The sequence below is a fragment of the Electrophorus electricus genome, chromosome 1, assembly GCF_041902795.1.
Source record: "Electrophorus electricus isolate QZ-2024a chromosome 1, ASM4190279v1, whole genome shotgun sequence".
NCBI classification, from domain to species: Eukaryota; Metazoa; Chordata; class Actinopteri; order Gymnotiformes; family Gymnotidae; genus Electrophorus; species Electrophorus electricus.
In genome coordinates, this window is record NC_137497.1 from 33572946 (window position 1) to 33598923 (window position 25978).

General features: G+C 41.3%; 2 protein-coding genes across 8 annotated transcripts; both read left to right on the forward strand.

Moving 5' to 3' along the window:
• The first annotated feature begins 1484 nt into the window (after window positions 1-1484).
• Window positions 1485-13384, forward strand: xrcc1 (X-ray repair complementing 1). Of its 7 annotated transcripts, none has more exons than XM_035526634.2 (18): window positions 1485-1611; window positions 2202-2302; window positions 2467-2559; window positions 2676-2783; window positions 2880-3038; window positions 3158-3235; window positions 3726-3849; window positions 5371-5462; window positions 5750-5912; window positions 6039-6261; window positions 6600-6716; window positions 8164-8242; window positions 8671-8794; window positions 9881-9929; window positions 10459-10619; window positions 11021-11111; window positions 12005-12080; window positions 12348-13384. In XM_035526634.2, the coding sequence occupies exons 2-18, from the start codon at window positions 2252-2254 to the stop codon at window positions 12453-12455; spliced, it is 1896 nt and encodes a 631-aa protein (XP_035382527.1). In that variant the 5' UTR covers window positions 1485-1611; window positions 2202-2251; the 3' UTR covers window positions 12456-13384. The 7 variants fall into 7 exon arrangements, 3 of the variants coding, with proteins under 3 accessions (XP_035382527.1, XP_026861149.2, XP_035382528.1); XM_027005348.3 differs by having other exon boundaries at window positions 1503-1695; XM_035526635.2 differs by having other exon boundaries at window positions 1503-1695; window positions 8671-8767.
• Window positions 13385-19926: 6542 nt separating this feature from the next.
• drd2l (dopamine receptor D2 like) lies at window positions 19927-25444 on the forward strand. The gene is made up of 7 exons (XM_027005310.3): window positions 19927-20397; window positions 20579-20688; window positions 21942-22078; window positions 23232-23437; window positions 23721-23804; window positions 24022-24331; window positions 24573-25444. Exons 1-7 carry the CDS (start codon window positions 20011-20013, stop codon window positions 24767-24769), a joined length of 1431 nt encoding a protein of 476 aa, XP_026861111.3. The 5' UTR covers window positions 19927-20010; the 3' UTR covers window positions 24770-25444.
• Window positions 25445-25978: the final 534 nt, after the last annotated feature.

Genomic DNA, 25978 nt, shown 5'->3' on the forward strand with positions numbered 1-25978 from the left:
GGCTACACTATTTTGAAAATATTTTTTTAGGACAATATTTTGTTTTATTTTTTTTAGTATATTGTCAGTATATTCTCACCCTTTCGGAGGGTGGGCATATCTTTTTCCTCAAGCTCAGGCCAATCAGGTGTGGGTCAGTATACACTGTTCCCAGAATTGTTCTTTTTGACTGGGATTGATGTTGTTAGTTCTGGGATCTGTTGGAGACACTCCGTCCTCCTCCAGCCTCCAGTTTAGCAGTCAAAGCCCAAGGTGCCTCTATCACCACTGAGACAACCTTGGAATTAACCTTCCAAATTATTTCAGTCTCTGGTATTTTTGCAGCTTTACATATTCCTTTCTTTGAAGGTTAACATCACTCTGCATGTCTGCACAGTGTTATATATTCAGGGTTGGTGTGGCCTATGATGGTGTGGTGGTGGTGCCAATGTGATATCTGTTCATTGGGCCCAAAATCCCTGTATATGTCTATAAATGTATAGATAAATTTATATGAACTATAGGCCGATTAGCTTGACTATTGTCAAGCTAATGGAGGGGATCGTTCGTGAGCAGATGGGGGATTATCTAACTAGGCACCATCTACTTCAGCATGGTTTTCAGAAGGGATATTCCTGCCTGACAAACTTGCTGTCTGCCAAGGAGATGTGGGCTGACATGGTTGAGCAGGGCCATGCTGTGGATGTAGTCTTTATAGACTTCTGCAAGGTGTTTGATAAGATCAAATACTTTGTTTCAAATTGAGAACCTTTGGAATATGTGGCAGGTTGTTGGACCTGACCTAACTTGGCTATTTACACCACCTCCCCTACCAGCCCTTCCGGGATATTCTATGAAACTGACTAAGCCCAGGTCAGACCGCATCAGACCTGAGGCTCCGTTCTCTGGGAAGGTTATAGACTCGTGGAACTCCCTCCCTGAAGACGTTGTCATGGCACCCACAACTGCAGCTTTCAAGAGATGATTGGATGCCCTTTCCCTGCATCTACGCATGGTCCCGCATGCGTAGTCCCTCTCGTCCTCCTTTACTTCGGAGCACAATTTTTTTAACGTTTTCTTTTGGCTTTGCCTTCATTTTACTAATTACCCGTCTTTCCCCTGGCCACTTAATTACTTTCCCTATATTGTCACGTGATTGGTGCCAGTGGGGACAGCTGTCGCTGGTCGCGTGGGTCTTACTGGTTGAGATGGAGTTGACTGTGCGTGCTACCTTTGTTCCCAGGTACCGGATATCGGCACTATGCCAGCCCCAACGACGCGCAACTGGAGGAACAATCACGGGATTTCTTTCCTAACGTTCCGGTCCCCATCTGAAATATGGTAATTAAACGAATCTGGTGTCCTTAAACACGGAAACCAACAAACTGGGCTGCAGTCTGGCCCTCGAGCAAGGTTTGCCACAAACTACACGCACTACATTTCTCTGTACTTACCGCTAGAGGCCCCATGAATTTCAGCAAATATATTGACAAATCGGAAGTTACGTCATTATTCATGAAAGGGAGTTGCTACTGCTTTTTGTGTGTTGCCGCGTAAACCGTATATACAGTTTTGGATGAGGAGAGCTGCTCACTCAGCTGTTGTGTCAGATCTGTGGAGCGCATTGGTCTTGTATGTCCAAAGACATTTTAACTGCTTAATATTAATTTTCTTCATTTAAAACTCAAACAATACATGGACTGTATTGTTAGCTAGGTAAGACTTGTTAGCTATTGCTCCTTTATGCTAGCGAGCTAACGTTCCCTTGTGTGTGCGCTTTGTAAGTTAGCCAGTTAGCATGACAAGCAATCGTATTGTCTTATATAGCGTTACCATTAGAATAAAGTCCGTCACTAAGGGGGATTATTTACGTCTATGTTGTATCTTGTAAACTCATATTTCATCCGTATATAATTGGCTAGCTAGCTATACTAATTGGTTGGCTAGCAAATTAGTATAAGAAACTTAATTGCCCTCTTGATTTGTTTACTGCGTATAAAATTGCAGTGTCCTTTTGACACCTAGCTACAGCAAGTTAGAGCTAGCTAGCTAACTAGCTAGCTAACTAAACAGCAAATGGTCATCCCATGTTTGCATGTTCAGTTGTTGAATTTAACTGCTTGAATACACCATATCTAGCTACCTGATTAGTTTAGCTCAGCTATTAGATTGTTGTTTAATCTCTTTGCTAATGCAGCAATGCCTATTTTGTTGCATTTAAGGTTTGATAATCGCATATGCAAGTTAATCATCTGAATACTAGCTAGCTAGTATGCCTGAAATCAAACTCAAGCACGTCGTTTCCTGCAGCAGTGAGGACACTGTGAGTATATTGACATTATCAAGTGCATAATTAAGATATTTTTGCCCTAATTTCAACTATAGACTTTAGTAATTCAACCTCAACGAGTAATTTAGTAATTCAATTCAACCAGTAATTCAACCTCTGACTTTAGTAATTTGGGAAACTCTTGTTTTCATGCATAGACTCACAAAGCAGACAATCTGCTGAGCTCTGACACTTATAGGAAGTGGAAAGCTGCAAGGCCAGGAGAGAAACAAACTTCAATCATTTTACAAGTATGGGGAGACTTTACTGCTGAATGCCATCGTGTAACAAACTTATTTCATTTTATTTCTGTAAGTGTTTAATGCTAATCTAGTTTTCCCTTGTGTTTAATTGCTGAATTCATTAGTTTGACAAAGAGGAGCAAGTGCACAGTATAGATATTGGAAATGAGGGTTCTGCCTTCATTGAGGTGCTTGTCGGACACTCAACATCTGTCAAAGATCAAGATTTTGAGGTATTGCCCCCCCCCCCCAAACCCCAGACACACAAAAGGGAAAGGCTTGTCGGTACCCTCATCCTGACAGTAATGCTTCCTGTGTAACCCCTGAAGGTGTTGCTGGTGACATCATCGTTCATGTCCCCCACTGAGAGTCGGGCAGGCAACAACACAAACCGAGTGCGATTCTTTGGTCCCCAGCAGCTGGTGAAGGCCACCGCTCAGGAGAAATGGGACCGGGTAAAGATTGTATGCAGCCAGCCATATAGCAAGGTCAGCCTCCTCTCTCACTTTCAAGAGGTCAGGCCATTTGGAGCCCTGGGGATCTGAATTCTGTGGATACAAGTAATGTGACTAGATTCAAGTTTTGGTTTTCTTTTTCTGAATCCTAGACCATAGCATATGGAGTCGCCTTTATAAAGTTCCACTCGCCGCCTGACAACAGTGATACCCCTGCAGATACTCCACCTGTGAGTCCCTCTGTCACGCTGATGACACTTAAAGATTTAACTTGAATAAAAGATCTACTACATGGAGTCTACGTTAAAGGCTCACTAAGTGTAATTATGGTACATGTGAAGTAATTAGGTGAAAGTTCATGCCAATTTAAGACCCTGGCAGGTGGCACTGCAGCACCTACTTGTGACAGTATGAAGAGACATTTCCTACATACAGTGGCCCTTTAATTCATTGATTAATAGTTTTGACAAACTACCTTTTTCATGTGAGCAACACATTTTGGTTCACAGTATGCTTTTTCTGCTGCATTTAATTTTAGCATAATACACGATACAGGGGAATCTATTAAGGCTTTTCATTTACGGTTTTCCCTTTGCTCTTTTACTTTTAATGAAGCATAAAGCTTTTTATTGAACATGGCAATGATAGCCCAGTGCTGAATATCCAGGAATCTGCTTGTGTTGTGAGCCCAGTCTCTTGCCTGCTCTGTGCATATGGTAGAAGCTGACTAAACTGGGCCAGTTCCGGGTGAAGGACGACTCTCCATTGTCAGGCTCTAGCCTTCAGCCTGGCAGCCTCTTCTTAAACAGAGATGCTGCAGCCAAAGATGGTGCAGGACTCAAAGGTAGGGCACCCATCATGTGCTGCAACCACGAATAAATAAATAAACAAACAAGGTACATATGTGATATGGCACAGTGGTGATTATTGCAGTCGTATGGCCATTCAAGCTACTAAGAAAGTATTAAATTGTATTTAGTGCTACTAAGTAATATGTTGGTTAATCATGTTGATTTATGAATGAACATCCTAAGTAATGTAAAATCCTATTACCATTTGACTGGAGGAGGATAAGCAGGATGTCATAGGAAACAGAAACATACATTTATTCAAACACTTAACAAAGAACACGTGGCATGCAGGCTAACACGGGTCAAACATCGACAACATCCACAATGGATGTTGTCTCCAAGACAAGAGACTTGTATACACGTACGATAATGACACAAAATAAGGATCAGGTGAGAAACACGAGAGGGCCTGACCATGCAGGCGAACGAACACACGCACACGGAGATGTTTGTTTGTGTGTGTGTGGGGGGGATGTCGTGTGTGTGGGGGGGGATGTCGTAACGTGACTGAGCCCCTCCCCAATGGCGCGACTCTCGGCGAGCTCTGAAACCAACACCAAACGGCAAGGCTGGAGGACCGAGCGACCCAGCGCAGGCCAGCATGAGCAAGACAGCGGGGGAAAGGACAGGGACCAGGACGACGAGAGACACAGGGATGCACACACTAACTGGGACGGGCACAGACACAAAGGGGGACAAAGTGATTAAGTTTAATAGGGACAGGCACGTGAACACCACACAGAGGGTTGGAATACAGTCCGGGAAACAGAGAAGGAACCCCAGCCAGTCCCCCATTCGTCAGCTGGGTCGGAGTCCGACTAGCTTGGGGGTGTGTTGTCCTTTGCTGGCTTGGGTAGCGGCAGCTACTTTGGGGTCCCCAAAATCCTCCAGTGGCACTCCCCTGTTGTGGGTGTCTGGAGTGTGCCCAAGAGTATGGAGGGTTCTCCTGCGAGGGCTGTGGGAGGGCGTTTACATCTTTTCTTCCCCTTCCATTTTTTCATTTTGTCCCAGGCATTCTTCAGTGGTCAGTGTTTCTGTGACGGGAGGAAGCTAAGCAGATGCGGGGATGAGTCGTAGGAAACATACGTTTATTCAAACACTTAACAAAGAACACGTGCACGTAGGCTAACACAGTTCAAATATCGACAACATCCACTATAAGACAAGACATAGAACGCACGATAATGACACAAAAGAAGGATCGGGTGAGAAATCAAGAGGGCATGGCCATGCAGACGACGCCACACACTCACTCGCTCATTCACGATTATGACACAAAAGAAGGATCGGGTGAGAAATCCGAGAGGGCATGACCATGCAGATGACACCACACACTCACTCATTCACGTTTGTGGGGGGGGGGGGGGGGTGCGTACCATGACACTATAGGTGTAATGTGGTGTTTAAAGTTCACACAACTCACTGCAGCAGTCATGTGGTGTTTAAAGATGACATGACTCACTGTAACAGTAATGTGGTGCTTTAACCTAATATGACTCTCTGGTTTGTGCCAGTTTCTCCCCAGAGTGCCAAACTGAGCTATGCAGCAGCCGCACTGCAGTCAGAGTCCTCCGTTCCGAGCCCCTCAAAGGCCAGCTCACCACAGGTACCCACCAATCACTGCCATGCTTCACTGCTGCTACCCACCTACAGCTCAATCATTGCCCTGTTCTGGGGAGATGAATACGCAAATGGAGTGTGATTTTTGCCCTTTTCCACTTTACCACTGTTTGCCATTTTTTACGTTTACACTGGTTTAAAACGGTGATGGCAGCTAATGTAAAGGAATACCTTTTTGTTCTAAATCTTGTAGTATAACTCATTAGTAAGGGTTTGCTCTTCTGCAAAAGATCAGCAGGACCAGACCCAATGTACTGTTTGCCCTCCTTGTAGGCTGCTGTTAAAAGGAAGTTTGAGTTCACTAAAGAGCGCCAGGAGGCTCCAGGACCCCCAGCCAAGAAGCCAAGTCCAGTGGGATCCCCACAAGCCAGTTCTGTTAAGGCCAAGCTCAGTGCTGCTCATACACACATCCCCAGCACAGCTAAGGGCAAAGCAGGTCTATCTCAACACAGGGGGGGATGTGATGGGAGTGATTCATTTGGGGGGGTTAAGTTACAGGTCACTAGTTATATGGAGAGTGTAGTTCTCTTGCTTCATCTGTGTTTGTTCTGCCCTCTTCTAGCTGCTTCTGCCCAGAAGACCCCAGAGAAGAAGCCTGAGAGTGTCGCTAAACCCAAAGCCAGGCCCAAGAGTGAGGAGAATGTCCCGTTCAACAAGATCATGGAGGGAGTCGTGTTTGTGTTGAGTGGCTTCCAGAACCCGTTCCGTGGGGAGCTGAGAGACAAGGCGCTGGCCATGGGGGCACGTTACCGCCCTGACTGGACCCCTGACTCCACACATCTCATGTAGGACATGTCACACACACAGCCTCATTGAACCCTGTAGGCCTTCATGGGGACCCTTCTGTACTGTAGGCAGGACTGTGAGTCGCCTGCGGAATATGGGACATTTACTTTCCAAAAAAACGTAAAAGATTTCCCAACAAACCAGGCAAATTAACAAGAAATTAGTGTTTCCCATTCTACTATGGTCATGACGACTAAATGCTCACTGTGACAGTGCTGTATGTGGTAATGTTTGTGTTGTGTTGCATCTATAGGGCTGTGATTGATGTGCTGTGTTTGAAGAGCTCTGGGAGTTCTTGATGCTGATGCATCTGCTTTCTCTCTGCTTCCCCCTGTAGCTGTGCCTTTGCGAACACCCCCAAGTACAGCCAGGTGAAGGCTGCTGGGGGTCTGATTGTCCATAAAGAGTGGGTGCTGGATTGCCACAAACGGAAGCAGAAGATCTCCTACAGACGGTGGGTGAGGAGCCAAGTTTTTTTCAAAAGTTGTATGTTTTACTAAACTCTTGCAATACCAAGGCTTTTTTCCCCATTAGTCAGAAGTTCCACATTAACCCAAGTTATCACAAATTCACATTAATCCAATTCAGTTTTCTATTAAGCAAAACGATGTATTTTTTTTCCTAGTTATTTGACTTGTTAATCCGTAAGAGTTGTTAAGTCAGGGAATTTTGTAACTGAAGAGAGGGAATGGTAAATGTTTTAAATTTCACCAATTTCCTCCCTAAGTGCACGGCTTTTTCAGGGCGCTCAAACTAAACCTAAAGAGATTGTTATAATGAATGATTGATTTCCAAGTCAGCAAGAGAAGTAGGAGACTGAAGTTAGCATTTCTGACTGTATCTGATTCAGAGTTTTCATTGATCATTTATAGATATCCAGACAGTAAATAATTACTTGCCCCCAAGCTCCATTATTTTGTATAGTGCATTTAGGATTGCATTTGCATCAGTCATAGGATAAGGGCCTTTTCACCATCTTTGCATAAAAATTAATAATTATACATATCACTGACATTTATTTAGTATAGTAATGTTTATTTACTCAGTACAGATTAGAACACACCATCTAAAATTTTTGAAAATCACTAATTTCATTGTTTAACAAAATCACTCGATGTTTCTTAAATATCAGGATATTGTAATACTTTTGAAATTTTTGCTTTCTTCTTGCAATTTTCATCTGTCTTTCACTCTTTCTCCCTTCTCTCACCTCCCTCTCCCTCTGTTAGAGACATGCTATTGTGTTGAATGAGAGTGGCTCTGATGTATTCTGTATTTAAAAGCTGCATCTGCAATGAGTAATTAAAGCAACCACTTCCTTTGAAGACAAGGATGGTGTATTCAGTCATGCACATGTCTGTCTCTGCAAACGTACACACACACTGACACACATACACACAGATGATGGGCACTCTGATGAAGCTAGCTGTGCGTTTTTACATTCTTTTCCAAATAGCACCCCAAACACTCCTATTAGAATTCATGTTTGCATACATACGCACACAATCGAGCAACAGAGATCTGTATTCTGAGAGTATACTCTTATACTTTGAGTGCTATTGATATTTCCCAGAGGCTGAGCTGAGTGAGATGAATCTATGAATGGTTCTGGATGATATGCTAATGAAAGGGAATGTTCACATGGCTGTTGAACTGTTTCCCACTGGTTACACTCTGTCTCACATAACGATTGTAGCTATATCACATCAGCTAGGAGAATAGTTACGACCACAGTGAATGACTGACAGACTCTTGCCCATTGGATTGCTGGTGCTGGATGTTTTTGAATATTTGCAAATAGAGAATCGGCACTGTCTCTGTGCTGTGATATAGGAGCAGACCATTTCTGTGTAATTGCACTAATTTCCTGTAAACATTTGCGTTAAAATGTTCTTTTCAAGGTATCTGATGGATGGAGCAGAGTCCAGCTCAGAGGAGAGTACCCCAGAGAAAAATGGAAGAAGTGAAGAGAAGAAAAAGGTAATTAATGTCATAAGATTAAAAAAGGATACATGAGTAAACAGCCATGGAGCATTTGGTGTGACTGACCACGTGCTTAAAACACCACGATCAATGCTCACGCTCATGTGGGTCTGCCACTGCAGCTGCCTGAGTGCACCCAGCAGTCCTCTTGCACTAGTGCAGCCCCTCCTCTTCCTCACTGGCCTCTTCAGCGACTGATTAAAACCACTAACATGACCTTTGGAAGCATAATGTTGTCTTAGAAATATCGTGATTATGGCTATTGCCTTTTTGTGCCAGCACGGACTGTCCTCTGCTTTGTGGCAGGCAAACGTGTGCGTACGTGCATGTGGGGCTTTGTTGTGTGGGTCATTGTGACTCCAGTCCTTTTTCCTCCTAGTCATTCACTCTCCTCCTCCTCCCCACCACCCTGGTGCAATTCTCAGAAAATCGCTGAGATGAGGCAGAGTACCCTCGAGAAGCATCAGGAGGAAGTTTCAGCAAAGACGGAGGAACCTTTCAGGGGATCTACCAAAGATGGAGGTGAAGATGTCACACTTCCAATGCAGGGTGGGTAGGTGGGATCAGGAGGAATGATAGTGTGACAGATTTTCCTTAAGAATGTGGAGAGGGAGGGATGAAGAAGAGAGGAGCCTTTGGTCTGACTGTGTTCTATGGTTCTTCATTTGGCAATGATCTGATGCACCATAACATTTTTCACTTGACTGGTTTCATCTGATGCTGCTGTTCATCTGTGCAGTGTTGCAGAATTAACTTGTCTAAGCAAAAATAAAAGCTTACAGCTCAAACACAATAATTTTTGATTTTCCATAATTTAAGTGTAATTTTAATTAATTTATCTCATTTAACTGATAACCATTAAAGACCCATTTAGAATATGGCAATGGAATATGGCAAATGGATGGCAATTAAACATTTTCCTAAAGTACACCTTAACTAAATTCTTGCACCTTTTTGGGACAAATAAGCATCTCGGACCTCATGCCTCCAAAGGTGACAGTAATGGCCGGTCAGGAAGAGGTTTACCTCTGCTTGGTTTTTGGAGGCACGTGGGGATGGATAGATGTTTTGAGGAAGAGGGTGAACATGAGCATGGTGAAGTGCAAAGCTGCTAGCGAAGAGGCTAGTGGAGGGGTTGGACAGCGAAGCTGCATGTAGCTAGGAAGACGCTTGGTTATGTTTCTCATTTATGCGTGTGTGTGTGTGCGCGTGCGTGTGTCTCCATCCTATCAGCTACTATTCAACCCCCCAAACATACTGTCTGAGAGGATGGATGGGCCAGGGATTAACATCAGTAGAATGCTATTCTCCAATTTAGCTTTTGTCAGGTTACATTTAGAAAGGAAAGAACAGTTATACACTTTGTTTGATCAGAGCAATATGATGTGGACAGAAGTGTGGAGGGTATTCCTCTGCATATGTTGATCATAGTGATAGTTGATGAATCTGCAGGGGGTTTTTTTTTTTTGGTTCAATCATGTCTCAGAATAGATGCAGCAATAGCAATAAGATATTTATTTAAAGAAAAATAGATTAATGGGTTAAACAACTTAAAGAATAGGTATTCAGACAGGGCTGGATCCTGTACTATGTTGGTGTAATGGGATCATTCCTCTGTGTCTGTTTTCTCCACAGATGAAGATGAGGAAGACTCTGGCATGGACACTGAGGATGAACTCAGGAGGTAATGAGCATTGTAGTGCACTCCAGAACGGGGTTTGGAATTGGCACTGTTTGGTAGCTTTGCATCCCTGAAAATGTACATCTCCACATATGGGTTAAACTGGTTCCAGGTCTATGAAGAGAAGCTTTATGAAAACCCAGAACAACTGACCTGTTGATTACAGCTCAGACTGATTTCCTCTGATTGATGATTGACTGGAACAGACAGCCGTGTTTTGAGAGTGACACTATCTTGTCCACAGTGTAATTATTTCCTGTTTTGTCCTCAGTAATGCAACCCAGAAATGTGGGGACCAGTCTGGAAGGTTCCATGCCACTGTTATATTATTGCTCATATCATTGAGGCACAATGACGTACTCCCACTTCATACACGATCACTTAGTGGCAATATCTCCAGTGACCCGACACTCCCACACAGCACACCGCAAACATATTCTGGCCCTCAGGACCCGAAAGCACTGGCTTTTGGTTTCTTGCTTACAGTTTACGTGGTAGCGGTTGTCGGAGTGCAACGTTGGCTTTTCCTCAGGGTAGAGGCACAGAGGAAGGAGAGAGAAGAGAAGGTAGTAAGAGAGGAGTCCAGGAGGAGCGCAAGAGAGCGGGAGACGGAGGACGATCCATATGGAGGCTCCACGGATGAGAACACGGATGCTGAGGAGGAGGTGGATAAACCCATTCCAGAACTGCCAGGTGGGTCCCTGAGCTCTGCTCTATGCTCTTCTTCTCATCCTGAAAAGGAGATAGAAGTGTCGGTCACCATCATTCTTTCTTCTGTCTCACTCACACTGGCTGCATTGCCATCCTTTCTGTCTCGTTTAATCTCGTTTAACCTAGTGGCACTTTTGGGGAACACATTTGGGGTATTGCTAGAGCAAATAAGGATAATTGAGTTTAGGGATAATTGAACTTATTTCACAAATGTAACTTTTGGACGTATATAAAAAATAACTTGGACAGTCAATCTTACTCATAGACACCTTGCATTTACGGTGTGTACTTTTTAAATAAAAACAGTTAATGTACTTAGGATGGAGGAGGGATGGAGATATGTTTGTACTAGTATAGGTTATTCATTTGTGTTTGTTTTTCAGACTTCTTGACAGGGAAGCGGTTTTATCTGTATGGCAAGTTTGCAGAGAACCAGAGGCGTCTGCTCCAGCGGTACATCGTTGCCTTTAATGGGTAAGAGAACAGGAGCTAGGAGGCAGCGAGGGAACTGGGATCTGTAGGACACTGGCACTTTTAACCTAAATAAACTGCAGGGATACATTAGGCCTTTAGATGGAGAATCTCAGGGAGAATAGCACCAACTAATGACCAGCTGCACCTCATCTGAACACGAGTTCACTGTTCTCTCATTTCTCAGTTCAGAATGTGCTTTATTGACAAAAAAAGATCATTAACAAATTGACTGATCAGCAATGAAATTAAATAAGTTAAAGCAAAAAAGTAAAAAAAAAATTGCACAATTTAGACAGCATCTCCATATAATGCACATTTAATTAAAAATGTATTAAAGTGGATTTTTAAAACACTGGGTATGTTTTGGTGTTTTATTTATTTATATATATATATTTATATATATTTATTTATATATATATATATATTTCTATATATATATATTTATTTATTTATTTATATATATTTATATATATATTTTTTATATATATATATTTATATATATTTATTTATATATATATTTATTTATATATATATTTATATGTATTTATATATTTATATATTTATATATATATATATATTTATTTTTATATATATATATATATATATATATATATATATATATATATATATATATATATATATATTTATTTAGTTACATTGCTTAGTGTTTGGATGGCAAAAGCTCACATTGCTTGCAGGCTTTGGTTCCTTGGATGGTTATTATTCAAATGATGTATTCTTATTTTTAGCATTGTGGTTATCCACTCTTGCAGTGTTAAGCCGTGGAACCATGCACTTGGGAACCTTGTTAGGCTAAGTTAGTTTGTTAATGTTGATGGATGTAATTGATGTATTTATGCTTTAATTCCTCTGTGTTTCTTATGTTCTTTCAGGTCGGTGGAGGACTACATGAATGAGAAGGTTCAGTTTGTCATCACCAGTCAAGGTTGGGATGATGCTTTTGAAGAAGTAAGTGCCCTTTGTTTTATTTTTTGTTTTATGCTCCATGTTCAGACAATAGTCATTTTTATCTTTGCCCACTGATGTTTTGTTTCCTGTTGACTTCTAAAGTATTTTGTTTTGACCCAAGACATTAACTGTAACCCAGCAGATTTTGTTGCAAAGTTACAGTACATCATGAAGATTCTAGTGACAGTTTTGTTTTGTTTTTTAAATAAAAGCCCCTGAGAAGAGAATTTTTTTTTCACTCACACACATTCATACTCTCCTCATCAGGCTCTCCTGGAGAATGAGAACCTCAGCTTTGTGAAGCCCTCGTGGATCTTTGCTATTAACGATCGGCAGAAGATGTTGCCCTATCAGCCTTACACTGTGGTGCCCTAGCTTTGGGACGCAAGGCAGCAAGGCAGCAAGCCTTCAACTGAACATCAGCGGAGCTCCTCTCCTCAACACGCTTTTTTGGCCTTTCACCTATTTTACAGTCGGGACCAGTCATGTGTATGGACTCTGCCTGTTACCACTCTTCAGAGTAAAGTTCTGGTGGGCTGCTGAGGAGGGTGTGTGTGTTGGTGGTGGTGTTTTTTAAACCATCACAGAGCTTTGCGCAACTACACTTGGCTCTGCTCTGGAGCGCAAGCAGGCAGACTGGTCCTGTTCAGTTGTTCAGTAGCAGTGACAGGTGAGCAGCTGCTGTTCTTCTCTTCCCTCCCTGCATTCCAGGCCACCCACGCAGCTGGCTGGCTGGCTGGCCTGTGCACATCCAATATTTAATTAGGTTCGTTACACCTGTTAGCATACTGAAACGGAGTAGGAACAAGCTGCCATGCAGCTCTGCCTGCTTCTGTATCATCATTTATTCATCTGATCCATATTTATCTGATTTTCATGACTTTTTCTGGGTTAAGTGGGATGTTGTGGTGCAGCTGAGCCTTTTTTTGTGGTTTGGTGAGAGGTCTGTGGGAGGACTATTCAAGGTGGATTTGTCCCACCACACTTTCCGTCATGGTGTGTTATATGAAATGCTGCTCCGCGATGAAGGCCTAGAGCTTAATGCAGCTATTTCAGTAAAATGCAAATTTAAATGGTTTAAAATGGTTTAAAATGGTTGTTTTCATTCTCGCTTAATCTCCAGCTGACCCTTTAAAAAGGCATATGGTGCAAGTAGGTGTATTTTTATTATAATTGTAGATTTCAACTTGAAAGTATTGTTCTTTCTTCTTTTTTGCATTTTTTTTGTCCTGCTGGTATATTTTTGTATGGTGTAGACTTTTCTACTATTAATTAGTGATTAAAAGGAGGCTTTTTAGACCATAGAGGTTTGTTGTGGTCTTTTATCCCCTAACTCCTTGTTTTATAACACACACACACACCCTCTTGCTGTAATTAATCTGTGCTTTGGGTAATGTAATGACTTCAGTATGTTCTACAAAACTGCAGATGCAGTGGACATTCCAATCGGCTGCACTGCCAACATGCTATAGGGATGAATGTGATTATATTTAGCCATTTGACATTTGTATAAACTAATTTTATTACTACTTGTATGTACTGCAGTATTTTGGTACTGTATTACTGCTGAGTTGGAGAGCCTGTATTTACAATATAAACTGTTGAATTAGAGCCTGGAGATTCATAAGAAAATACTGGCAATAATCACTGAGAAAAGTATAGGCTATATGTATTATATGCTTATGCAGGCTTCTTGCAAAATGGCTAGAACCCTCAAATTTCTCAATTTTTATTGGGTATCTTCCAGGCGCAAATGTCCTCCATCTGAGAGTTTAACTCAATTGTCAGTCCTTCTTCAGGCTCGGTGAACGGGTAATCGCAGTTAGCTAATCAGTCATTACTGTTGCGGATCTGAGAGCCAATTCGTGGCGGAGGTGCAGGGGCGCAAACGGGAGGTGCGCGAAAATCTGACAGCAGTCGGCTGAAAAAGAACTACACTCGCTATACGTAGAGGGCATTGCTTTACTACATCGAGGCCAGCGGTCATTCCGAAATCTGTACGTGTTTAGGTTGTTGTTTACCGGCAGGATTTGAACCTTAAAGCATCTACAAAAGTAAGTGAGTTTCGTATCACTTTACTGGCAGGTGGGAATGGATTCATTTTGTGTCCTTTTAATAAACTATTGTTCTGCTTGCTGTAATGGCATACTTTAATATATTTTTAGATTTCTGCTGCTACATGAGCTTTTTGATGTATTTATTGCAGCTTGCGGCGTTATCAAAAACTCACTGAAATCTGAAATCCAACCGATCATATTTAAATCGGTGTTTTTTTAAAGTCTATTTTTAATGTGTTCGTGTTCTGTCTCAAATAAAAATAAGCGAGTGTGAAGGTTTTCTTTTAGCCTACTCTGAACATTTTACTTATGTTGACAGATCGCCACCTTCGGACTGATTCGCATCGCTTGAATAAAAGGTTTTTAAAAAATAATAGATTTTATTGACGGCTCATACAAAGGACATGTATTTGACCCACAATTACTGAATTGTTTCAGTAATCTCATCTATTTTTCATTAGCTTTATAGGGGAAAAAAAAGAATGGCAGTTGTCACACTGGTTCTCCTGAGCACTTGTCTGGTGCGTTAATATTATTTGTAGAGGTGTTTGTGGCTCACCATGTCTTTAAGGCCCCGATCGAATGAGTCGTCAAAACAAAAGCTTTCACATCAAATTAGTCCAGCGGGACTTCCCAGAAAGGGCAGTTCATTTAGTATGCCCAGTCTGAACACGGTGTATAACTGAACCATCGGCTTTTATTTCTGCTGGTAATCGTCTAGAAAAGGTGTGCGCGCGCACGAGGACCATGTTATTACTGGTCTGCGAATGACCTGCCAATCCAAAACATGGATGGGCGAACTGATAATGAAAATTATTTCAAAGATTTATAAAGAACTTTTATCCCAACCTGCGCATGAACCAAATAAATCTAGAACTGAAGAAATATGGGAGTGACAATAGATACGAAATTGTGGAGTGATCTGTGTAGGGATGTCGTAACCTCTAACTTAAACTCCAGGCATGTATTAATTCAATTTAACGTTTTACACCAACTTTATTTCACCCATCTAAAATGCACAAATTTAAACCGACTATATCACTCATTTGTTTTAGATGTGGTTCAGCCGAAGGAATGCTCTTGCATTGCACTTGATCATGACTAAGAGTGCACAGCTTTTGGCAAGGAGTCATATCCAAGATTCATGACATCCCTTTTCCAGTAGATATCAGTGATTGCCAAAAAATGCATTGCGTTAAGATGGAAATAATACACTCCCATTCCTATTAAAACCTGTAAGTCTAAAATCAGACACTCTCATTCCTATTAGAATGTGTATATCTGAAATAATAAACTAAAAACAATAGTAGGGTATTCTACAAAATCTGGAAACCATTTTTATTTTTATTGATTATTTGAAAAATGTACGATCAGACCAGATCGACTGCTAAAAGTATACTTTGTGTCTTTTTTCCCCCAAAATATGTCCTTATGTAATTTGTAATAAGTTTTTTTCTTGTATCTTTAAAAAGTAAAACTAAAACATGTCACAGTCAGTCAGCTTTCAGGATAATCAGGATAATAAAGTGTCCACATTGATCTGTATTACCAAAGAAAGCATAAATAAATAGGATTGATACTGTACAAAGTTCAGGTATGAATACATTGGATTACTTATGTTTGCGCTCTTCATAAATTGTTGGGTTCACAACTCATTATGACTTAAGAGTCAGAAAGGTAATTTAACAAATAAGGCATATAATTGATGTGATCTTAAAAAATAAGTGGAAGTCATATTACAATTTGAGGATTTAAAATGGCTCTACAAGTGTCTAACTGTAGCATTAAATCTATCTACGTTTCATATCTCAAACTTCATTTTCACAAATAACTGATCAATACTGTAATTTTTTTCAGTGACGTCCATGAATGCTATGACTCCCAATTATCGACAAGATTCTCCAACTTTAACTGTTCAGCTCCTTTCCTGTGTTGGTCCTCCCATTGTATTCTGAACTGGCTCAGTGGTGCAAACAGAGCAGAATAAACTCATGCCAGAGTGAATGTATTACATTTACTTTAAATGTCAAAGAGGCTTACAAATGTAAATGAGTACAGAGCACAAATCCTGTGCATGAGATGATGCATGAGATGATGCATGTCTAGTGACCATGAGAGGTGTGCTCATGGTAGAGTGCTACTGCCTCTCCAAGAAAGCCTCATGAGTGAGTGGTAAGCGGTGCTGGGCTGTCTGTGACAATTCGATTAGACCACATCTAAACACAAAACACATGAGGAAGGAGCAGAAATGCGCCAGATTGCATTTGCAGAGGGCTATGTGTGCTTAGCCCAAACGTGTTTGAAAGGATGGAATATATATCAGCAATATATTTGCTATAATTCAATATTATTGAATGCATGCTAATAGGTACTATTGATCAGAAGGATTTTCTGGAGTGAACACTACAATAGATTGCATGGGCTAAGGTAGCTGGAGCTTTAATATAATCTGATATGTAGTTTAAACTCTGATCTGTTATATAATCTGCAAGCAGTAACACTGTGTATTTCAGAAAATTACAAAAACATCATATAGAGTGTTTTTGCTTAGAAATTGTTTTAGCCATTTAAGATTTTCTGTTAATGTATCTACTACAGTTCTGTATGTGAGATTTTATTCTGTAGAGGATTCAATGATAATGCTATAGTTGGCCCCAAAAGAACCTACCCCCCTCCCCTCATTAGGAGCATCTGTCAGTATGTGGGTTTTTAGTTTAGTGCCATGTTTAGGCCAAACATGACCTGGCACCTTACTCTCATGCTTGTCACCAGACCAAAAGGCACACACTCAAATGCAAGCATTTTATTTTAACTGATCCATTTCTTAGCAGGTTTAAGTTTGCCCCCCCCCCCCCAAATAAAATTAACCAATTATAGAAACTACTTTGAATATACAAAATTACATACAATATATATAATGTACAAAATTGAAGAAATGAAATTAATAACCATAATGCAAAACAGTAGACAGGGGAACAATAAGCAGGGTCTCATTCACCTTGTGGCCTTACAAATATTGATATATACAAAGGCAATAAATAACTGCACCTTTAATAAATAAACCAATATGTAACCAATATGCACTGTCACAGGGCTTCATCAACTGCAGTGTTGCAGGTTTCATATTAAGTACATACACTGAGAATTCAGCTGTTATTGATTTCACCAGTGTCTCCACCAATTATTTGTCCTTGTGGCAGACAGGTGTGATCAGGAGGGTGGAAGCAACTTGCAGAAAAAAAATGCTTTCTCATAGACTTGGCAAGTGTGCTACATCTCTTTGTAAAATTCCATAATGCTCACCATGTAGTTTTAGTTGCCTTTAGCTGTCTCCTTGCCTTGTTCACTTCCAGATGAGGAATGTTACTGTGGAGGCAGCCTAAATGCTTTAGTATAGGTGTGACCTCAAGTTAAGCCCTCTTCATTTTGGCTACCCATGCACAGGGGCAGCAAATGGATGGAGCTATATTTCACACATGACATGTAATTAAATATCCATGGCTCACACCAATCATTTTTCTTATAAATTAGTGAATACCAGAATCCCAAGACAGATGGTTTCTTCCCTATGAAGCATCATAGAACTTCAGTGATTTTACCACTGATAAAAGACACCCACACTGGACAGATTAGAGCTGTAAGGTGCTCTAGAATGTCTGATGGGAATCATAATAGACATGGGAATTACCTAATGAGTTCAGGTTTGTAGGGTGTGCTGCTGTCAGCACGGATCTCCCTGCAGTGTGGCTCCATGCTCCAAAAACCAGATCAAAATGCCCTCACCCTGCTCCTCTGATTGGATCGTAGAGGAGAGGGGAGGGGAGAATGTTCAGTTTTCTGTATTCTATGTATATATTGCACAGTGACCTTGAACATGGGAAAGGTGCTGCTGTATAAATTCAAGAAAGGACATATAGAAAGAACTTACTGCTCAGCCTCAGCTGCACCTCAGCATCCATCCTGAGAAGAGGGGCAAGTACAATTAGCCAAGGATAATGAAGTTCCACTGGAAATGAACTCTTATACATAAGGAATTTTTACAGAAATAGACAAGTCAGTTATCAGAGGTTTATTTGGTTTGGTTTGTACATTACTTCACTGTTTTCACATGACATGCAGATTATGACCCTAAATTAAGCCATGCTGTTAGTAAAGAGTGTCGAGATTCGTTTTATTTATTTTAATCTGACTAAATCCTAGACTCATCTCTCCTCTCATCAATCCCAGCCCACCCAAGTGTCTGGAGCATCTTCTCCTCTCATCAATCCCAGTCCACCTGTGTCTGGAGCCTCTTCTCCTCTCGTGGAGATTGTAACTGTAATGATGTCCCCTGACATCTTGGCAGAAATGACAGGATGAGGTGGAGGCTGGTCCAAGTCATCTTTCTCCACACATCATTAAGTTGTTTAAATTAACTGTTTTCAAAGGTACTAGTATGATGATATATGCTGTTTACAGTCTAGAAGTATATGCTGCTTATAGTTCAGTGTAGGCTAAAAGACAGGATAGTGACTTTTTCTGTGTAGCTGATGAATTAAGTGTAAGACTAGTCAGTGCCCTTTCTTTCATACTAGTATATTAATTTTTAATTTCGTATTTGATATTTCTAAAGCCATTCAGATTTATATATACATTTTTTAAAAGTTCTGTATCAACATAAGTGAATGTACTGTATCTGAGAATGTATCAAGGAAACTATCTGAGAGCAGGACTTATTTCAGCAGTACTTACTGTAAAAAATAGCCATTCATCTGATTTGCTATGACCTGACATGCTCTGATATTGCATAAACCCATGCTGCCTATTGACTTTATATAAAATGACAGATTAGCCTTCTGTTAAACTTAATTTACATCATTTAACATCAGTATGTTGAATTTACTGTCAAGATAGACATCCTCTGTAGCACTTCTCATGAACACATACTCTTGTACGAGCAAAGCTGTTTATGAGATTCATTTTACAATAATCTGGTAAACTTCGAGGCATTTGCTGAATCTGATGTGGCACAGTCATACAAAATCACAATAAAAGTATGATAAGTTTAAGATATGTTCTTGCCTTAAGATCACTGTTTTCTCACAAAGCAGTAAAATTTTAAAAAGTAAAATAAAAAATGTTAAAAGTTTAAGTTCTAGGTCTGTGTGGATTTATGCAGGAAAAAAAAATTGAATTATTTGAAGTACTTCTGGGTAGATGTTCATTTAATTTAAGGAAAGACTGCTATAATTTCATACAAACAGGATATATTATATAGAAAGTATTGGCAAGACTACAAAACATTTTGTCCCAAGCATTCATATCATTATGCTAGTGTGGGTGTGTTCAGAGGCTAACAAAAGCACTGTGACACTCCTTCACCTATGCGTTCACTCTGTTTGACTGGGTTGTTTGGTTTCAGTGAAAATGCAGTTATCCAGGGGTCATTTTTGCTGGGTCATGTTGGAACATGAAGCACACACACTAATCAGCAGAGAAAAAGGTTAGATGTGCTAGGGCCAAATACCAATGAAGTCAGAAACATTTTATATCTTATATGTTTAATGACTTATAGAACTCAGAGAAAGCAGAAGGCAGCTGAAAGCAGAAGGCAGTCTGACCTCGACATGCCATGTGAATGACTCTAGTGTGATAGTAGGATCTGTGAAGCACTACAAGTTATTGTAATGTTATTGTAGACAGTTATTGTAGTGATTGTGTTAATGGGTGTGAACATGGGAGACCCCATCCTCCCATATTGCTGCTAACAGAACAGATAAACTGAATAATCTAACCAAATAGATCACTAAACTGCATTTTTAAAACGGTTAAAAATAAACCAGCTGATTTAAACATAAGCAATTGTTTATAAATATTTTGTTTATACTCAGAGGATGCCAGCGATGCTTCTTTGGAACATGACGGAAGACACAGTCGCCAACACTACACCCTCTGCCTCCCTCTCTTCATCTTCCTCATCCCTCTATCTTCCCTCATTCACCTCTCTCCCTTACTCTTCTTCACTCCCTCCTTCTCTCTCTTCATTTCTCTATCAAACTAACTGCTCTGTCTCTCAATCCCCTTCATCCCCCCCCTACAACTTCTATGCTGCGTTGTTGGTACTGCTGATTTTCTGTGTGGTCTTCGGCAACGTGCTCGTGTGTGTTGCTGTATCGAGGGAAAAGGCCCTTCAGACCACAACCAACTACCTCATCGTCTCACTGGCCGTGTCGGACCTCCTCCTGGCCACTCTGGTCATGCCCTGGGGTGTCTATCTGGAGGTCAGACATCTGAACATAGAGTAACAATGAATATTAACCTCAGTTCACTGTGTTTTATTAGTAATGCAGACTAAATTACAATAATATCATTTGATTAATGATAAATTTAAAAAATGAATCTTTGCTGTGAGCCACCGCTGCTTGTGGTTGGTGTGGACTGAGTGTGCTCTGTCCCTGGTAGGTTGTTGGTGAGTGGAGGTTTAGTCGCATCCACTGTGACATCCTCCTCACGATGGATGTAATGATGTGCACAGCCAGTATCCTCAACCTCTGTGCCATCAGCATTGACAGGTGACTCGTCTCCTCCTCTCCCTCATTCTTTCTCCCCTCTCTGCTTGCTGCTTACTGAGCATAGCGGTTTGTAAAATAAGAAAACTGTGTCTTGCTTCATTGAGGTGTTCTTTGAGAACATCACTTGTATATATTATCATGCTGTCGATACCTAATCTGTTCTGCTTCTCTCTCTCTGCCTTCAGTGGGTCTCTCATTGAATTCACCTTTGGATTAAACTCTGTCTAGGCAATTACTTGTCTGAGATTGAAAAGAGCCCAGCAACAGGGAGTTATAAATTATGAATACAGCCGTCCGTAAGAGGGGTACTGTGTGGAGCGTTCTGCTAGTGTACCCATGGATTAAAGCCCAAATCAGAAACCTTAAATGTTTCATACTCTGTACCCTGTAACATGGTAACTGTACCATGTTAAATTCATTTTGTAAGTTCACCAAATTGGTTTAAATGTCCTACATTAACAAGTGTATAACAAGTAGTACGAGAGCATGCATTGATGTGAACTTTAAATTAGCTTTTTTGACAGACCAAAATGCCTTAAACAACTATTTGTCCAGAAGTTTCATTCCTTCTAAGTGGAATAAGAACAATAGTGGAAATAAGAACCACTAAAGCCAAGAAATGCTAAACAAAAGATACTTATGTTGCTTGTGCTGTCAAGGTTCAATGTATCACAGAAAAATTAAGATATGTTTGATATAAAAGTTAGATAAAACAAAAAACAAACAAACAAAAAAACAAGGTGGTACATTACAAAAAAAATGGCAGGGGCACAAGGGGATATAAAAGACATTACAGGCAGGCTAATGTTGCGTTGTTAGGTTTTGCAACTGAGGCTGTTGCCTAGACTGTGACTGTGAACAATATCATCAGGAGTTGTTAAATGACCTTGATTTACTAACTGTAAATGAAGTCCATGGTCCTGTGCAGTATTATAATGTACTAGCAATTCAAGAATCAATCTGTACGAATCTGTTTAAACTGTTGAAAAGAACCTTTTAAGAACAAGTTTGTCAGATGAGTGTTTTTTGCACAAGGCCCCAAGTCACCGGGTTGAGCAAAATCAATTTTCAAACTGAGTTTTGTTTTATAGCTTTTTAAAAAGTAAATCCCAAGTAAACAAATTTATGACTCAAATCCGACTTAAGGTACAGTAACAGTACAGTAACAGTAAATTACAGTGAAAGTCACTTGTCTTGGACTATAGTCCCATCAAGTTTGTGCTTTAGTAATGCTTTATTCCTTTGGGCTGCAGGTACACAGCTGTTGCCATGCCGATGCTCTATAATACACGTTACAGCTCGAGGAGGAGGGTAGTCTTGATGATCACGGTGGTCTGGTTCCTCTCCTTTGCCATCTCCTGTCCCTTGCTCTTTGGTCTCAATAACACAGGTGAAGGTCACCTCATCCTCACCTATCTTATATTAAACACGTATGTTCAGTCTCAGCCCTATCAAGAGTACCACATAATTGCATATGTTTATGGGATTCATGACAAATGCAAACTTCTTCTGCAGACAGGTCCTACATCTTACAGCTGTAGCCATGAATTGTATGGAAAATTGTGAAATTCTGTTTTTTTTTATAACCAGATAGATATAGAGCAGATAAATATTCTGCTCTCATGCAGATGGATTTGTGATTGCTCCTCACCACTATAAAAGCTGATTATAGCACATTTGAATGTTTTGCATTTGAATGTTTTGTTTGCTTCTTTGTTGGGTGAGAGGAAGGCATCAGGAGCTAAAAATTGGAAAATGAAACTGAAAGTACCACAGATTGCTCTAATTATAAGATAATCTTGGCACAATAATGTCATGACAACCAAGAGGGACTCAGTTATATCAGGTTGGTACTGTGCAACCATTTTACCATCCAAACACCAGAAACCAAACTCCACACCCCACACCCACAAATGTTTGACTGATCACGCATCTCTAAAAAGCGGAACACTTCGTACCCTCTTGCACCACGTTTGGGAGCGTGGGGAGAAACGAGTGGACAATCGATGCCTCCCACCTCTGTAGAGGGGGATTATCTAATACAGCATTAGCTGAATCCTAATGAATGGCTCCTTCTCAGCTCAAGAGGCAAAGTGTACCCTGTGGATCAGAAGTCCTTAACTTTCAGCAATTCTCCCCTCCCCACAAATTAACAAGCTCCACTAGAACACAGAATAGCTCCTTAATGTGATGTTTGTGGTGAGACACTTGTGTTCACAGATCATGTTCTTAAGAGCCTGACTTGGTTCCTGCTTTCTGATTGCAATACTGGATAGGTGAAACAGCTGCTCAAGTTTTAAACATCTCTTAAGTGTATCATGGATTGTAACTTTTCTAATGTGTGTGTCCAAAGCTTGAAACATGTTTGAGCCCAACTTTATCTGTTTGTACCTTCTCTAATCCACCTCCTTAACTTAATTGTACAGTCTTAGACATTGGCAGTTCACTGTCTCTTTTGTGATTTTCTTTGCTGCACTGAGGTTATTTACCTTGCACTGATGTTCGGGGGTATTTTTCTTGTCATTTCTCTTTGACTGTTTCAGCGAGTCAGGAAGGAAAGGACTGTAGCTTTGCTGACCCGGCTTTTGTTGTCTACTCTTCCGTGGCCTCCTTCTATGTACCCTTCATCGTGACTCTGCTGGTGTATGCACAGATCTGCGTGGTGCTGCGCAAACGTGGCAGACGGACAGCTCCACCCCACAGACACGGCCTGCACTCGGAGCATGCCGACGCTCTCCGCCAGCACAAGGTGAGCTGCACAGACACAACACAGCAGAGTGTGCCTCACGCAATGACCAGTGGCCCCCACACACACAGTAACCCTCAGACAGCTAGTGGCCCCCAACACTGCTAGTAGCCCCTACCCCACACAGCTAGTGGCCTTCATGCTCCTCCCCCATACAGCCAGTGGTTTCCACCCTCCTATAGGAGCAAGAGTGAGGATCATCTCTCTATAGTCAGGCCCCTTGTTCTCTCACAGAGACATTATATGGCCCTTGCATTTCAGCACATGTCTATCCCTTTTTCCCCAGAATAAATGCACCCATCCCGAAGATGTGAAGCTCTGCAATCTAATAGTGAAGCCACCTGCAGTTGCGCCCCAACGTAAGAAAGTGGTGAGTCAGCATGTCATGTGCCCACTGCACTAGCCAGAACCCAACCCATTCACTGTATACCCCTCTCACTTACTGTCACCCACCTGCATTTTAGATATTTAATTTCTTATAGAAGCTCAGCTTTTTTCAATTTTGATGTCTCTCCCTCTTCCTTTTGTCTTCATCTTTTTCATTCATTCTCTCTGTCTCTGTCTATCTGTCTCCCACTCTCGCTCAGACACTGGTGAAGGAGGCAATGGTCCACCCTCTGGAGGTGGAGCCCGTGTGTTTTCAGCAGCAGCAGGCTGGCCGGGCCAGCCTGTCCGTCTCTGTGGCACCCGGCCCCGTTGACCCAAGCCCTGCTCGCTCCGCCCGGTCAGCCCTGGCACCCTGCCCAGCCGGATCGCAGGATGGCTCGCGTGTGCGTCCGGGATGGAGGGAGAGGGCTGGAGAGAGAGAGAAGGCTGGAGCAGTTACGGAGAGAGTGCGGGGCAGCCTGTCTCAGCAGAAGGAGAGGAAGGCAACGCAGATGCTAGCGATAGTGCTGGGTGAGGAAAGCGAGAGCGAGTAAGAAAGAAAAGAGAAAGGAGAGATTCTTCAAATGGAGCAAGAGGGGCTATCGGGGATAAATAGTTTTTAAATGGTGTTACGTTTAACAGCTAGGAACTAACTGGAATTAACATTTAGAGAATTGCAATAGAAGTACTAAATGTATAAATAATTGTATAGCTTAATATTTGACTTTGTATGTGCTTAGTGTCTCATAGTTCTCTGTGTGTGTGTCCACAGGCGTGTTCATTATCTGCTGGTTGCCCTTCTTCTTGACCCACGTGCTGAAGGCCCACTGCGGAAGCTGCTGCATTTCCCCCTCCCTGTACAGTGCAGTCACCTGGCTGGGGTACCTGAACAGCGCCGTAAACCCAGTCATCTATACCACATTCAACATTGAGTTCCGCAAAGCCTTTATCAAGATCCTGCACTGCTGAACTTGAGGAGGAGATGAAAGAGATAAAGTAGTTAGAGAGAGCCTGCAGAGACTCAGAAGAGACACTACAGAGAGACAGCGGAGAGGAGAATAAGGAGTTGAAATGTGGAAGTAAGAAGAGAGATGAGATGAAGACAGGTAGGGTATATCCGCAGTAAGATAGACAGTGGAGAGACTGAAGCCTAAACAAAGACAAGCAAATAGGAATAACAGTGATAAAAATTCATCTTTGGCAATGAACAACTCCTTTGGATAGATAAGGAAGAAGTCTTGGGAGAAAGCAGACACAAAAGGTAAACCTGACCTACGAACAGCAGCGTTCATAAATAAACAAATCATAATAGACAAAAACAGAGATGCAGCAACTCAGGAAATTAGCATCCTTCAAGGAAACTGCAAAGTGTCTGCATTATCCAGATGAGTCTAGACTGCTAAGCTTTACATGAATATTTTTCACAACACAGAAGTGTGTCGGAGATGACTCCCTGCTGTGAGAGCATGTGGGGTGCAGAACACATGGAAATCTACTCAAGACCAAGCAACTCTGAACTGCAGGACACTGAACTCTATCACTGCCTAGGACATGCTGGTGATATAAAAAAAAAAAACTTGCGCAGTATTTAGAACAGAATTAAGTCAGGCACCTGGGGTAATTACAGCAGGTTTGGGGATTTTTTTTTTTTTTTTTTTTTTTTTTTTTTTACATAAAGTAAATCTTGATACACCAATGTAAATAATACACCAATTAAACACAGTGAGGCTGTGTGTTCATTTTCCATTACATTTTCTTATTTTGGAAGAAAGATGTTGTCTTTGTGGAGGTTAAATACATGTGCGTCATGCTGCATGTTCCCATTCTGTCAAGTTTGGTGTGTGGTCAGTTACAATTACCACTGTAAGAGGCTCAGCAGGTCTCAGGCTGACGGCCAGAACCTAGCACTCTCTGATCCAGCAATGCGATACACCAACAAATATCTGAGTGTGGTGAGACAGGATTCACAGGCCAGGTGTCACACACCTACAAACACGCATGCGCACACAGAAACACACACACAGTTTTTATAGGTGATATAGGGCAGAAGCTCCATTTATTGTAGTTTTACAGTGAATCGCTGGAATTGAATCTCATAGGATCACTAATGTTGGTTCACCCTTTACATTTACAGCATTTAGCAGACGCTCTTATCCAGAGTGACTTACAAAAGTGCTT

Excerpts from the sequence above, each read along its gene's own strand:
- xrcc1 (XM_035526634.2), top strand. The coding sequence starts at position 2,252 with ATGCCTGAAATCAAACTCAAGCACGTCGTTTCCTGCAGCAGTGAGGAC. Across the intron at positions 3,236-3,725 it reads CCCCTGCAGATACTCCACCT|AAGCTGACTAAACTGGGCCA; the intron begins GTGAGTCCCTCT and ends TGCATATGGTAG. Across the intron at positions 8,795-9,880 it reads TGTCACACTTCCAATGCAGG|ATGAAGATGAGGAAGACTCT; the intron begins GTGGGTAGGTGG and ends TTTTCTCCACAG.
- drd2l (XM_027005310.3), top strand. The coding sequence starts at position 20,011 with ATGCCAGCGATGCTTCTTTGGAACATGACGGAAGACACAGTCGCCAAC. Across the intron at positions 20,689-21,941 it reads TGTGCCATCAGCATTGACAG|GTACACAGCTGTTGCCATGC; the intron begins GTGACTCGTCTC and ends TTTGGGCTGCAG. Across the intron at positions 23,805-24,021 it reads CGCCCCAACGTAAGAAAGTG|ACACTGGTGAAGGAGGCAAT; the intron begins GTGAGTCAGCAT and ends ACTCTCGCTCAG.